The sequence below is a fragment of the Cucurbita pepo genome, chromosome 4, assembly GCF_057944985.1.
Source record: "Cucurbita pepo subsp. pepo isolate OVF chromosome 4, ASM5794498v1, whole genome shotgun sequence".
Classification (NCBI taxonomy): Eukaryota; Viridiplantae; Streptophyta; class Magnoliopsida; order Cucurbitales; family Cucurbitaceae; genus Cucurbita; species Cucurbita pepo.
The window spans coordinates 12919489-12934608 of record NC_141801.1 but is presented as its reverse complement, the minus strand read 5'-3'; the positions used below and the strand labels follow the sequence as shown (position 1 = coordinate 12934608).

Genomic DNA, 15120 nt, shown 5'->3' with positions numbered 1-15120 from the left:
CACCCTCCTATCAAACCACAAAAATTATGAATTGGATTGATTAGAATTGTTCAAGTTGGTCATTAAAAAGAACCCGAACTTTAGAGAACTTATAATTTTAAACTTTTTAATGATTAATAAGAATCTAAAAGAATTGATAAATCACAAAGGAAACAAAGTGATGAGATACTTTTTAAATCAATATGAATTTTAAATTATATCATCAAATTTCGAATTCGATTAGCCACCACCTACTTCAAGTTGATGATGATAAATGTATTAGCTAGTTGTATTAGCTAGTTGAGTTATATGCAAGTTGGCCCACCAACACAATTTTCCCTGTGGCCATTTGGAAAACTAATATTCAGAAAGAGGTTTGGGATTCAAGTAAATATGGATGCTGAAGAAAATTCTATTTATTGTAGCGTCTCACTCATCTCCACACTAGGTATCTACTACTGGATGGGAAGAGTAATCTAGTCACTTTCCTCTGGCATATTGTTGGCCACAAACTCATCCTCCATTGTGTCAGCCAACATTCTTCTTTAAAAACATAATATAAAAGAGTCACCAACCATAAAAAGATCCTAACTTAGATTAAGCCGAGGAGAAGAAAAAAAGAAATACATCAGAACCATTCTGAGCGAGGAGTCTTAACTCTTTGTTCCTGGTCGTGCAGGACCCAAGTAATTCGTTACCAATCCCATGATGGCAAACCTGGATTTGAAACCAAAGAAGAGTTGAAGTCACAAACATATAAAGCCGATTCCATTGAATCATGTTAAATTGTTGATAACGCTAAAGAAAAATCATTAAAACAAGACAGACAACTCAAGACGATCTAATATGCCTAAACATAACTTGAAATGGCTGCCTAGACTAAGTTTTACATAAACTACATAAATATAGGCAAAAATACAGGGCACCAACACCTTCATATAATAAACTTTATACAAAAGTTTTGAAAACCACCTACCCTCCATAGGTTTGTATTCAGCCCCGTTTTTCCTGAAACTGTTGTTAACATTGTAAACAATCATGCTACCCTCTCTCATTTGTCTTAACCCATCATCAAACAGACAAACTTAAGGGTCCACAACTCACCCCAATTCAGGTCGAAGGAGAAGCATTTTGAACCAACAAGGAAGAATAATCAATGGATGGAACTCTCATTATTCACGCATAACTAAAATCTCCGCAATATTTTTGTTTCCCAAATAGCCTTAAGAATACTAATAGGGTAGAAGTTAGAATTATTGGTATCATTAGCTAAAGAGTTTGCTAGTGAGAGGTAGTTAAAAATAGAGTGAGTCGGAAGGGGGTGAAAGCAACATTTATTTAGTCGTTTAAGCTTGAGTTCACTTGAGAGAGAATGTGTTCGAGTTCCTCAGATAACTTTGGGATAAATTATAGTATTTTATTATTTTGTAAGTTTCTAATCAAACTTTTATTTAAATTCTCTGGTTCCTATTAGTGAGGAAAGTGGTTGTTTATGATGATTAATTATAATTTACAAGACTCCAAAGTTGTAGATAAAGGAAAGGGTAAGAACCACTCTGTCAAGGGGGAATGTTCATTATGCATATAAGAGGCCTACATCAAGTTCCTAAATCTCAAACTGTTGAGCACCGCAATCAATTCCGAATCTGTAAGTCCTAAAACAAGATTCCCAGTGTAAGAGATTGTTGATCTTATCTATTCTATCCTTCTCTTTTTTCTTATGACTGGGATCATGCCAACTTAGATATTCATGGATTCGTATAACAAGGCCAACCTTGCAATATTTGGTATCTAAAAACTTATAGTAAGCTAATTAATCAAGTACCTGAATAATGGTAATAACATTTGACCTAGTCTAATTTTTCTTTAAGAAACAATTTTATTCATAATTGAATTTTCCAAAGGTGTTATCCCAATTTACAATGAGAGAGGTATGACCATATTAGGACCACATGAAGTAAATGTATTAGACAATTTACATCAAGATATAGTGTGGTAAACAATCTTGTCGAAGAGTTTGTATAAGTTTGTCTTACCTCCAAATACTCTTTGATTTCTTTCTTTCCACTGGTCAAAAGAAAGCCAAAATGAAAATTTTCCATATTGGGGCTTTTGCATTCTTAAAGAGGTAGTACATTATGGCCATGTCCAATAAATCTTTTACCTACTTGGAAAAAGTGAGATGCCATCCGAAGATATTGAGAATCTTTTTCCAGAAATTTTAAGCATATATGCATTGCGTAAATAAGTGATTTTGTGATTCGTTGTCTTTTTTGCAGAGCAAACACCAACTTGGAAATAGAGTCATGTAGGACACTAGTTTTTTTTTTTTGTAGATTTTCGGCTTTATATGCTATTTCATTAAAGGAAAAGCTTCATCTTTTTAGGCTGATTTCCTTTCTATATTATCTTTGCTAGGATGGGGCTTATGACTTTTACTTTTCCCTAGGTCTATGATAAAAAGAAAATAAATTTGTGGAAAAGACTCCGTCAGTGCTAGGAAGCCATGTTAATGAGTCTGGTTTTTTAAGCAACACAATTGGGGTGAGGGCAAGGCTTAATTCAACCCATTTTTGTAGTTTCATTATCCTTTAGTTTCTTACCAAGTTTCGGATCCCAGAAATTGCTAGCAATATTCCATGTTTCTTTGATCGGAGCCGTTTTGCTAGAATTGGATACCGCAAGGCTAGCCTAGAGTTTCCAATCCAAGGGCCGATCCAGAAGATGTGCTTCCTCCATCCTCCATCCTAGTGTTTTTTTTATGTACTTTCGTGGCCCCTTCGCAAAAGATGGAAGAGGTCAATTTGTATATGATGCAGAAGTATATTTGGCCTTTACAAGTTTTCTTCGTAAGGTATTTTCTTAGTGATTATATCTCCATATTCATTTGCGGACACTTCCACAATCTTTTTAGTAACTTATACGTTGATATAATGATTGAAATGTGTACCCGAATCAATGGTATGAACATGTAAAAGATTATCGAAAAGATCATAAACACAATGCAGTAGGCAGTTTAATTTGCAATCAAGCATGGTTGAACCCTTAAGAATTAAATTAGCTCGATTCCCTAGCTAAGAAACATCGACTGTTGCATCTACATGACAACTTAAAAGTCAGCCTAAAAAACGGAACTTAGATTGTTCAGATTTTGGACAAACCCAAAATTACCAATTAATGCCATTAAACTGATTCAATTCCGATCCCAAGTGTATTTCATCTCCGTTCCAGTAAAATCGAATTTTCAGGAAATATGCATAATAATTAACAATCAAACAAATCGCGTGCATGCTACAAAACTCATCAGAAACCTTCGAATGAACGAATAAATAAATAGAGATTGGAAGGGGAAGAAAACTCACATCATAGCCATGGAAATCTGCTTGAGATCGTTCTCCATGTTCCTCATATTAGCAAGCGATTGGGCGCAGAATATGATGGCTAGCCAAGAGCTAAGCTTGTACTGCTCAATTTTAACGAAAAAATAAGAATATCGCATCAGTAAAATGTAAGATCCCCATAGTTATCGTATCAGTGCTCGGAAAGAAACAGGCATACCCTGAACATGACGCCAGCGATGCCAAAAACTACGGCGATGAAACCGGAATAATCGACGGGAAGATCTTGCGGGTTCACAGCCGGAGAAACAAAAGGCTTCGCCGCCGACGGCTGCCGTGGATCGTTCGCTTGTGTCGACATCTCTAGACTCGTTCTCAAGTGTCGATGTGATTGCTGTGATAAATCTAAAATTCAAAAGTCAGAACTATACGCGGATTGGATCGGGTCTATAATTCGGGTCGGGTTTCAGGATGTGGAATATAAATATTGGTTCGGTTCCCAATTCAATCAAAAGCGCGGGAATCCGAACCCTAACCGTTCGGCCCTCTATTTTCTTCTCTCCAAAGTTTCGGCACTCTGTTTTCTTCCGCCGGCCGCCCCTCTGATCGTCACGACGATGGGAAAAAACTCTGAACGACATGGATGCTCAGCATTTCTCGACGCCTCCTTCTTCTAAAGGAACTGCTTTGAAATCTGGAAGCATCACGACACCAAGTCTGTCGCCTCTAATTCCGTCTGTAATACGGCTATGGATGCCGTCAGTGAAAGGGAACAATCGGAAGCAATGATCGACATTTTCTTCATTCAAACAACAATAGGCTTGTTCTTCTTCAAGTGAGCGATTTCATGCTACTTTCATTGCCAATGCCTTTCTAGTTCAAAAGTATTTGCGAACTCCTGAATTTGCTCTGGCTTAATTTGATTTCTAGGTCTTGCTTTTGTGGAGTTTTTACTGTTGTTTATGTGTATGCCTTCTATGGAATGGAGTTCTCTCAGCGACATGCTCGATATATGAAACAAAGCCGGCTTGAAATTGTCTAAGCTGCAGGTAATTTGATATCTCGGTCTTGCTTTAAATTTCATACTCTTTAGCGTAACTTAGGTAATCCTTGGGTGTATAATTAGAGATTCAATTTTGCATAGCGATTGCCATATCCACTTCAAATTTTTGGTCTAATGGTGATTTAGTATGCTATATGACCAAGGAGTTTTCAGTTGCAACTTTGCACGTAAATATCCCCTAAGTCACACATTTTGTGTGCTAGAGGAAGTTGTATGGTATAGCCCACACTCATTCTTCCTGTCTCCAAAATGACCAACTCATATAAGGAGAAACTTGAAGATTCTCTTTAGCCAAAAATTTAGTTAACATTGGTTCCAGAAATCATCAAGAACCATCTCTAGGCCTAGCTTTGGAGCTTTTTCCACTTCGTTCCAGAAATCATCAAGAACCATATAGTTGCACCAGTTCACTCTGTGTGTTGGAAGGCACTTAATTAGCCGTAGTATGTGTTGCGTCCATTCCCTTGCCCCTATGCTTGGACCCTCTTAATACTGTTTGCCCGGTTTAGAATGTTTTGACTAAGGGGTGTGCATTTTCATGGTTATGAGCAGACTACGTTGCCGTCTACCAACCATGTTTTTATTGGTATGGCACCGAGCTATTCGGTTCGATCTCTTAATTTTTTGCAATTAAGAATGCATGGAAAGATGAACGTTGTTTGCCAGCTTTTAATTTTGTCCGCTTTTACGTTCGTTAAAACTTTCTTGTCGGTAGACTGTAAATATCTTTCTTTTAACGGCTTAAATATATCGTCGACTCTATCTGGCTCCCTTTGTAACTACTTCATAGCCCAAATTACTAATTTACCCCCGAACCATTCAATTCAAAGCCCCATTTAAGCATCGCCTTCGTCGTCCCTTTGATCCGTGAAATCCGCCAACTGCCCAGACCAATACCATTAAAAATATCATGGACGAAATCTCCCTCTTCTTCTCTGCCGCCATAACCTTGGCCTCCGTCGTCCTCCTCTACCGCCTTTTATTCCACCAACGAAATTCCCGATCTCTCCCTCTCCCGCCGGGCCCGAAACCATGGCCGATAGTCGGAAACTTACCGCAAATTGGCGGAGCGCCTCTCCACTCCCTCCTCGCCGACATGTCCGGAGAGTACGGACCTCTGATGTACCTCCGATTCGGTTCTGTCGATGTCGTTGTCGCGGCATCGGCAGCAATAGCAGAGCAATTCTTGAAGATTCGAGACACTAATTTCCTCAGCCGGCCGCCGAACGCCGGCGCTAAATATATAGCTTATAATTATCAGGACATGGTTTTTGCACCGTATGGTCCACGGTGGCGGTTACTCCGGAAGATCAGTGCCGTCCATCTGTTCTCCTCAAAAGCCCTAGAGGATCATCGGCGTGTACGCGAGGTTCGTCGGTTTCTTCTTCTCATCATTTATGTTCATGCATGCCTGAGTTTTGACCGAATTATTTTCCCGATCAATCATTAAATTGCGTTTCGTTTTGGGGGGGAAAAAGTAATGACGATGATGCAAGCAAGGTTGGTTTCCGTACAACTTTTCTTAAAGAGGTTTAAAATTTTTCTTTACTGTATCGACAATCTTTATTCACAAGATTTTTAATAAAAGGAAACAAACTTGAACTGTCACGTTCGTCGTTAATGCCCTACGCTTTAAAACGACCAATAAATCTTTCCAATTTTACATTATTAGCCATAAAAACTGCTGCCTCACATTGAGAATGACGTGGAAAAGTAATTATATATATTTGTCTTGTTATCTATTTTTAACCACAAAATAATAATAATAATAATAAATGATTTTTTTTTAATTAAGATAAGACTAAATTATTGAAAACACTGAATTTTGGTTTCATAATATTATTATAAGAGTATTTTGTCTTTGAAAATATTAAAATTTTGTTTCAATAATATCTTTTTAGATGAAAAATGTCAATTTATTTTTATTAATATCATCTTTACCAATTTTTCAATAATATCTTTTAGGTGGAAGTAGCAATCTGATGAAATAAGCTCTAAAATTCATAATCATAATTAGAAACAAATAAAAAGGCTAAATTGTTTTTGGAATGGTGTTTGGAAACCTTGACAGGTGAAATGAGAGGTAGGAATTTGTTCAATTCTTCAAAGTCGAAGGATTGTTGTACGTCTTGCATGGTGGGACCAATTTCTTTGTTTGAATTGATTTAAAGTTCAAGTACCCATGTTGGAAGATTTATCACACTAGTTGGAAGATCATTTATTACTCTGTTTTAATTACCAGTTATTATTGTGGGGTACTGTACTCGATTATTCTTATTTTATTTTCAAGGGTAGGTTTGATTAATAAATGAATAATTAATAACATCAACTCGACTCTCCTAAATGATTTAATATTATTCATGATTATTCCCTAAGGTTATCGATTTAGGATTTTCATCCAAATACCTTACCTTAACTTATTGTGAAGAGACTCTAGACTTGCCTCTAATACTTGAATTATTTACGATAGTACAGGAGGAGGTGGGGATGCTGGTACAGGCCCTTGCAAGGTCCGGAGAGGCACCGGCCACCTTGGGGAGTTTGCTCACCGTGTGCACAGCCAATGCCCTCGGGCGGACGATGATCGGCCGACGTGTTTTCGGCGATGGAAGTGGCGGTGGCGATCCAATGTCAGACCAGTTTAAGGCGATGGTAGAACAAGTCATGATTCTGTCCGGAAAGTTCAACCCCGGCGACTTTTTCCCGTCGCTTGATTGGCTTGATTTGCTGGGCGTGGCAAGAGAGATGAAAAAGGTCCACAAATGGTTCGATGATTTATTGTCCAAGATCCTGGAGGAGCACCGAAATTTATTGGCCGGCGGCGGCGGCGGCGGTGAGCACCAAGACTTGCTGAGCACGCTTCTGTCCGCAAGGGATCGTGCTGAAGATGAAAACGAGAAGCTGAATGACACTGAGATCAAAGCTTTGCTATTGGTTATCATTTCTATTTAAATTTAGTTTTATTTAAAAAAAAAAAAAAAAAAAAATCTCTAAAATTCTGTTCCCTTTCTACCCTTCAATTTTGTTAACTAAAAGCGAAGGAACATATAGTTACGTCATTTGCGTTTCATTTTCATGCAGAATATGTTCACAGCTGGAACCGACACGTCAGCAAGCACAGTCGAATGGGCCTTGGCGGAACTCATCAGACACCCAAAGATGATGCACCAGGCCCAACAAGAACTGGACTCTATAGTGGGCCGTGATCGGGTAGTTTCCGATCTGGACCTGCCGAAGCTCGGCTATCTCCAAGCGGTGGTGAAGGAAACATTCCGGCTCCACCCACCAACGCCGCTCTCCCTCCCCCGCATGGCTGCCGAGAGCTGCGAAATCAGCGGCTACCGTATCCCTAAGGGCTCCACTCTGTTGGTGGACGTATGGGCCATCAGCCGTGACCCAAAAGAATGGACAAGCCCACTCGAGTTTAGGCCCGATAGGTTCCTCCCCGGTGGCGAGAAGGCCCACGTCGATGTGAAGGGAAATGACTTTGGAGTGATTCCGTTTGGGGCTGGACGGAGGATCTGCGTGGGGATGAGTATGGGCCTGAGAATGGTCCAGATGTTAACTGCCTCGCTGGTCCATTCGTTTGATTGGGCCTTACCTAGTGGGCTTTCGCCCGGTGAGTTGAACATGGACGAGGCCTTTGGACTGACTCTGCGTCGGGCCCAGCCCATGGTTGCGCATCCCCGGCCCAGATTATCGCCTGGAGTTTATCAATGATGGCCTTCGATAGGTTACTTCTTATCTCCGTTCTTGCAACTACTAAGCTTAAAATAAATATTAAATTATAATTAAAAAATATTACTCTTCATATTTCATGAACATTTCAAGACCGCGTGTTAGGATTAAATATGAAACTATCATTCTGATTTTTAATATAATATTTTAATGTATTTTTTACTTCAACGATATTAAGTTAAATATGATGCTCAAATTTTTTAAAATATAAAATATTTTTTAAAAATAGACCAAATCTATTCGCACATTTTATTATTTAGTATTTAAAAAGTATTTATATATATTTTGAAAACTGTCAAAAACATATTTAAGATCATTTTAATATACACAAATAGGTTGGATGCATGGAGATTTTGGGGTTAAAAAAGTAAATAAATAAAAACGCGTGTACGGTACAGCTTCTCTGATTTACGATCAGTTCAAAGCCCAAATTACAAATTTACCCCCCAAACTCATCAATTTCATAACCATATTTTAGCAAATCGGCGGAGTGCCTCTCCGCTCCCACCTCGCCACCATGTCCGGTGAGTACGGACCTCTGATGTACCTCCGATTCGGCTCTGTCGACGTCGTTGTGGCGGCATCGGCAGCAATAACAGAGCAATTCTTGAAGATTCGAGACACTAATTTCCTCAGCCGGCCGCCGAACGCCGGCGCTAAATATATAGCATATAATTATTAGGACATGGTTTTTGCGCCGTATGGTCCACGGTGGCGGTTACTCCGGAAGGTCCGTGCCGTCCATTTATGTGCATGCTTGCCTGAGTTTTGACCTAATCATTAATTAACGTTTCGTTTGGTTCAAGGCGATGTGAAGGGAAATAACTTGGTGGTGATTCCGTTTGGGGCTGGGCGGAGGATCTGCGTGGGTATGAGTTTGGGCCTGAGAATGGTCCAGATGTTAACTGCAACGCTCGTCCATTCGTTTCATTGGGCCTTGCCGAACGGGCTTTTGCCCAGCAAGTTGAACATGGACGAGGCCTCTGGACTGACTCTCCGTCGGGCCCAGCCCTTGGTTGCTCATCCTCGGCCCAGTATTAGTTTTTCCCGCCGGCGTCTTCCAACGATCCGTTCAAGGTTGCCGGCCATACATTTTCAGTTTGTAAGAATGAACTCCCATTTTCAGTTTGGGGCCAGCGTGCTTACTGGCACACCACCTCGTGTGTACCCCTTCGGAGAACAGAAAAGGCTGTCACATCGTCGCTCTTGTACCGTTTGCAACGCCCCAAATCCACATATTGTCGAATTTTCCGTTTCGAACGTCCCCTCGAGACTTTAAAATGAGTGGGCTAGCTAGCTATGGGATAACAGAGTTGTGAGTTTCTGTGAGTAGAGAAATGGAAATGGGAAGTTATTGGTGGGTCACGCGCGTACTGGTTAACAAGGAGCAGAAAGAGCAGTGGCTAGAAAACCCAAAAGTGGGCCACTCTAATTGATGCCATTTACCCTCTGAAAACCCACTCCCTTTATTTTGTATAGAACATACCCTCCACTTCAGGGTTTTTTACATTCTCTCCCTTTCTCTCCATAGCTCTCTCTTTCTGTGTGTGTGTGTGGTAGTGACAACTTTCTTCTGCCCACCATCTCTGAGCTCTGTAATCATGTCTTGTGGGATGCCTGTTTTAGCTATTGGGCTGCTTATTCTCGCCATGACTGGCCATTCACGTAAGCTCCCTGCATTTTTTATGCATTCTTTACTTCTGTTTTGTAGATCAAACGCATATTCTGGTATCTCTTTTTTAGTTTGACTTCCCATGAGCATTTCTCTTGTGAACCATGCTTTTCTTAATGTGCATTTGACCCTCTTTACTGAAATGTTACAATAATTCACCATTTGTTGTTCCTTTTGGGTGGCTAAGTGGTTCAAGGGTTTAGTGAGTTTGCAGTACCTTTGAAGTTTCTTTAGATGTCCAGATCTCGTTGTGTTTCGTTCGTTTTCTTCTGGCTGTCTCTTAAAATGCTGGTTTTATGGAACTTGTAGGTGCAACATGGTGTGTTTGCAAGAGCGGATTGGGCGATGCAACTCTTCAGAAGACACTGGACTACGCTTGTGGAGCTGGGGCTGACTGTGTCCCTATTCATCAAAATGGTGGCTGTTTCCTTCCCAACACTGTCGAGGCCCATTGTTCCTATGCTGCTAATAGCTATTTCCAAAGGAAGGGCCAAGCTCCAGGTTCCTGTGATTTTTCTGGCACAGCAATGGTCACTACTACCAACCCCAGTAAGACTTCGCTCTCTACATTCTCATGTTTTTCTCTAATTTTTTGTAAGTAAGAACTGATTAACTTGGTGAGAAGAAAAATGGAAACAAACCCACATCGGAATTAACTCAGATACTCATTTCAAAGGCCCTTAGCCGTCTATTTCAGCTACTAAATTAAATTATGACTTCATGCTTATGAATATCTCTTTCTTTCTTGGTATCTTTTCAGGCATTTCAGGCTGCGTTTATCCTTCTAGCGCTAGGTATGCTTCTGCTTTATTTTATGATTTAGTTTTCATTTGAACAAACAGAGAAGCTTTTTACTTGAAAAGAAGTAGAGCATCTTGTTAATTAAAGACTCAAAAACTAAATTCAAAGTTAGCTTTTGATAATCATAGATACTGTTGGAAAAGATGCTTTTGGCCATTAGATTAGCCACCATCATCCCATTGTGTTGTAATCATAGATGCTCTTCTTGTCAATTGACTATACTGTAGTTTCACGACCATTTTTTCTGGCTTCTTCCCTTAGATTGATATGAACTTGTTGTTGCCAACACTTTCTTCTCGGTTCCTTCTTCCCTAACTCGAGAATAGAGAAAGAAGAGATAAAAGGGCTCTATGGAGAATGTGGTCGTAAATCCATAATAGATTCCGTGGTTGTCTTTAACCGAACTTACTGATACATTTATTTTTCAAAAGAGAGTGGGAGGTTGAAAATGGAGTTTTCATAATGTTGGTCTGATTTATGTTAGTTCCTCGAGATGGGATATCATTGAGATTTGAGCCTAGGCCGACCATGATTTTTGGAGAGAGGGGTTCACATGTGGAGGGAGGAAGGTTTGTTGGGGAAGAACTGTGTTCTATCTCATCTTATCTGAAGTGGGTTTGATTTGATTTTTGGTAATGTATTGTTGCAGCCCTGTAAATAGTGGGACTATTCCAGTGTCTGGGACTCCAACCACCACCAACCCGGGCACTGGATTTACTCCAACCACCACAACCAACACTCCATTTGGTTCTACAACACCTACCGGCGGTGTCATGGGCGGGAACGGCTTCGGCACTGGTAGCAACGGTCTAGGACCACCGGGCGTTGGCGGGATGAACACCGATTACAGTGCCAGCGGATCAAGGCTCCAACTTACTCTCATTGCTAATGTACTTGCTTTCTTGTTCGCAGTCATGTTCTTTAAGCATATGGTTTGATGGAGTTCTTTTTTTTTTTTTTTCTTGTGGTGATTTTGGTTGGTAAACGGGATTAGTGTCATGATCATGCTCGTTCAAGGTGTGTTGTTTACAATTGCATGTCCATGACAACCCGTTTTGTATGTCTACTTCGAAGTGTTCATTTTCTTTCCTTGTACTTTTGTAAGTGTGTGACTACTCGTCGGTTTTGATGCGCAAGCCCTATCATAAACAGTTTAGTTCATAATGTATACGACTAATTGTGAAATCTTCGTATTCAAGAGGGGAGGTTGAGAGATAAGGGTTTTGCATGCCATGGATCTGAGTTGAGTTTGGAAGCATGTGATGTTACAGTTTTGCTCTTAGAGACAGCTTTCATTTGTTTGTTTGTTCTTTCCTCCACTCGTTTAGTCTTCCCCACTTGGTCCCCTCATTTCTTTTTGGATGGGTATTTTTCATGCTCTAGTGGGACCCGCAGAATAACTTTTTCCTTTATAATTTCTTTGTGCTCTGTGCATATGGCTAGCTTTACCAGATCCGGAGTTATTTTGTTCATTCGAAGTTTCTTTTTTTTTTTTTTTTTTTTTTTTTTTTTTTTTTTTTTTTTTTTTTCAAATTTGAATGAAAAATTAATAGCAGATGTTTGATTAATTGGATATTTGGTCTAAATGGCTGAAATCATTTCTTAAGATCCCTCTTTTCTCACTAAATTTTAATTTGTGTTTTTATTTTGTTTTGATCTTATTCATCATTTTATTTCTTTCTCTAAATCAAGAAATAGAACTGGAAGGCCATTAGATTTGTATGAAGAAGTCGCAAAAACCTCGATCGATCCAAAACTATAAACCCCCGATCAAGAAGTAATCTATTTTCTTTTTAGATTCTATAAATCACATATTTAGAAAATCTCTCCTGGTACTATCTCCTCCAGCTTTAAATCCTTGGATTCTTGCAGTTTTTACAATAGAACAATGAAATTAAAATATAAAAAAAAAAAAAAAAAAAAATCATACCTTTCTGGATAGAAAACAATCTGTAGACGCTATTATCCTCATTACTTGGCTAGCCATGGAATCGCATCCTGCAACTCATGCCGTCCCTAAATAATTGAAATCTCACCCAATGTGGTACAGAACTAGCTTCAAAATGTTGTTAAAGGTCAAAAATTGATGATATCAATATTTTAAAGCAGCATGTCCTGTGGCTCCCAAATGCTTATGCAGTTTATTCCTGTCATGATACATCAAAAACCCACTTCAAATTGGTCCAGTTATTCTGGAAGTGATTGTGTTATTATAAGATATGAAAGATGTGTTGGTGAATAATAGATGAGGGGATGTCTAAACAACAATTACCTTGATTCAAACTGCTCTCCACAAGTTGCGCATAAATTGCCAGAATCCTTTGATGTTGCCTAAGTTTAAAACATTACATCATTAGAAATTGTGAGCACAAATCACTATAATCAACACTCTAACTAGAAGGAAGCCGAGTGGAACATTGAACTAATACGAAGCTTACCTAGTTTATGTTCAACTTTCTTAATTTGGGAATACATGATATCTTTAGTTCATAACATGAAGAATCGTTGCATATTACTGATAGTCTAGCTAAAATAATGATAGAATTATAAAACAGATCTGCACAATGTAAATTACCTTGGATTTCTTTCCTTTAGATGAATGCCTAGAGTTGATCTTTGTGTCATTCTGCACGACCGCCTTCCGATCAGCAGCAGGTTTACTCGAAATCTTTCGTTCTTTTGCCAATTCACTTACCCCCTTATTGCTACTTTCGTTGTTGGCCAGCAACTGGGAAGGAGAATCCTGCTGATGTGATGTATCATCTCCATTGTTTTTCTCATTTTGTGAATCTATTTCATTCATAGCTTCATCATTTCCCTTGCCCTTCTTTTTGGCTCGACGACTTTTTCTTCCCCTCCTACCATTATCACAATCTGCTGGATTCAGCTCGTCATTCTCATTTTCGACCTGAGCTTTGACTGGAGAAGCTTTATGCTGATTCACTGAAGCTGCGTTTTTTCTATTTCGGAGACCAGCTGCCATTGCTTCAAGAACATCAGTTTCGTCGTCATCAGATCCTTGTGCCTCAGCACCCGTATCTGTTCTATCACCTTCATGAATATCGTTGTCTTCACTCCCACTAAGTTCTGCCCCACTTATGGTTTCTTCTGCTTCAATATCAAAACTCTCCTTGAACTGCTCCCCTAGTTTATCAATCCCATCATCCAGCAGTGTCGTTTCTTCTTCAACTTCTACTTCGTCGACAAATTCTTCAGATTCCCCTTCATCGTGTAGTGTTTCTCTGAACTCCGCAACCTTCTCTTTGTGCTTTTTCGACTGCTCGTGATTCTTCCACTGCTTTTCACTCTTGAACTTTTTCCCACACAAAACACAGTAAAGCTCTTTCCCTCTCTTATTCTCTTCCTCAAACTCGTCGTCCTCATCGTCCTCAACCTCCTCAATCTTTGCCCAATCTGGTTCCTCATATGCCCTAAGCTTCTCCATCTTCTCCCTCTCTAACCTTTTTTTCCTTTCTTTCTCCTCTTGCTTCTTCTTCTCCATTTCCAAGTTCCTTTTCATGGCCATATCGAGCACTCTCTTATCCCTCTTCTTCACAAACTCAGCCAAACCTCTCACTGTCTCATTGTACTCCTTCTTTGCCTTCTTCCTCAGCTTCTTGTTATCCTCCTCCATTAGCCTCCTCGATTTCCGGTTGGGACCGGCCATAACATCATACTGATCAGCCCAACAAAAATCCATAACCGTACAAAATCCAAGCCAGTAATTATAAAACGCAGTCACCTGCGTGTACGGACTATCCAAATTCCCCATAACCGGAGCTTCGCGAACCATATCCAAACGCAATCCTAATTTCTTGGCGAAATTAATCTCATTTCCGTAAATTTTGTCAAAAATTTCAGAATAGATCTTGTAAAACCCTCGTCCAGAATCCGAGTAGCCAGAATAAACGGTATTGGAGAAAAACGGAAACAGATTCGGAACAACAGAGTTGGAATTAACCGAAGCGGCATCAGAGAAAAGGATTTGGGAACGATGAGAGTCGTACCAGGCGCGTTCCTTAGGATCGGAGAGGACCTCGTAAGCATGCTGAAGCTCTTGAAACTGAGCCGTGGCATCCGCCGGAGACAAACCGGACTGGACAAGCTTATCGGGGTGGCGCTGGAGGGCTAGCTTTCGGTATGCCGATCTAATCTCATCGGCGGTGGAGTCGATGTGCAAGCCCAGAACCTCGTAATGGCATCGCTTGCCGGACGCCATCGAGTTAGGGATTCCGCGCTTTCTTCTGCTCCCCTGGGATTTTGGCTCAGCTCAGGATTGAATTGAATATTTATACGAAAAGCTCAAAGTCTTCTATATTAAATTGAGAATTTTTTTTTTAAATAATTATTTATTTAACACAAAACTAATTTACAATATATTGCAAATAACATTGAAAACTATATTTACACTAGTTAATAATAATAATAAGAATAATATTCCATAAAAAGAAATATTGATTTAATTCGATAAATGGTTGAATTTTAAAGAAACTATATAACAAAAATAAAACAATTGCAATTTAATAAAC

At 39.6% G+C, this 15120-nt stretch overlaps 4 protein-coding genes across 8 annotated transcripts; 2 read left to right on the top strand and 2 right to left on the bottom strand.

The window, feature by feature from the left end:
* Window positions 1–373: 373 nt before the first annotated feature.
* Window positions 374–3727, bottom strand: LOC111792336 (protein Asterix). Its single transcript, XM_023673728.2, has 3 exons — window positions 3538–3727; window positions 3342–3442; window positions 374–696 (listed from the first exon to the last, which is right to left on the bottom strand). The coding sequence occupies exons 1-3, from the start codon at window positions 3676–3678 to the stop codon at window positions 633–635; spliced, it is 306 nt and encodes a 101-aa protein (XP_023529496.1). The 5' UTR covers window positions 3679–3727; the 3' UTR covers window positions 374–632.
* A 139-nt stretch (window positions 3728–3866) lies between these two features.
* TT7 (Cytochrome P450 superfamily protein) lies at window positions 3867–8286 on the top strand. Of its 4 annotated transcripts, XM_023673727.2 has the most exons (5): window positions 3867–4152; window positions 4248–4366; window positions 4757–5749; window positions 6856–7314; window positions 7462–8286. In XM_023673727.2, the coding sequence occupies exons 3-5, from the start codon at window positions 5291–5293 to the stop codon at window positions 8098–8100; spliced, it is 1557 nt and encodes a 518-aa protein (XP_023529495.2). In that variant the 5' UTR covers window positions 3867–4152; window positions 4248–4366; window positions 4757–5290; the 3' UTR covers window positions 8101–8286. The 4 variants fall into 4 exon arrangements, with proteins under 4 accessions (XP_023529495.2, XP_086979405.1, XP_086979406.1 ...); XM_087123279.1 differs by having other exon boundaries at window positions 4248–5749; XM_087123280.1 differs by having other exon boundaries at window positions 3867–4366.
* A 1296-nt stretch (window positions 8287–9582) lies between these two features.
* LOC111793165 (PLASMODESMATA CALLOSE-BINDING PROTEIN 2) lies at window positions 9583–11776 on the top strand. Its single transcript, XM_023674931.2, has 4 exons — window positions 9583–9783; window positions 10100–10339; window positions 10551–10584; window positions 11241–11776. Exons 1-4 carry the CDS (start codon window positions 9720–9722, stop codon window positions 11527–11529), a joined length of 627 nt encoding a protein of 208 aa, XP_023530699.2. The 5' UTR covers window positions 9583–9719; the 3' UTR covers window positions 11530–11776.
* LOC111793164 (DNAJ protein JJJ1 homolog) lies at window positions 11535–14875 on the bottom strand. Of its 2 annotated transcripts, none has more exons than XM_087123278.1 (3): window positions 13167–14875; window positions 12864–12910; window positions 11535–12738 (listed from the first exon to the last, which is right to left on the bottom strand). In XM_087123278.1, the coding sequence occupies exons 1-3, from the start codon at window positions 14808–14810 to the stop codon at window positions 12684–12686; spliced, it is 1746 nt and encodes a 581-aa protein (XP_086979404.1). In that variant the 5' UTR covers window positions 14811–14875; the 3' UTR covers window positions 11535–12683. The 2 variants fall into 2 exon arrangements, with proteins under 2 accessions (XP_086979404.1, XP_023530698.2); XM_023674930.2 differs by having other exon boundaries at window positions 12864–12922; window positions 13167–14874.
* Between the last annotated feature and the right edge of the window lie 245 nt (window positions 14876–15120).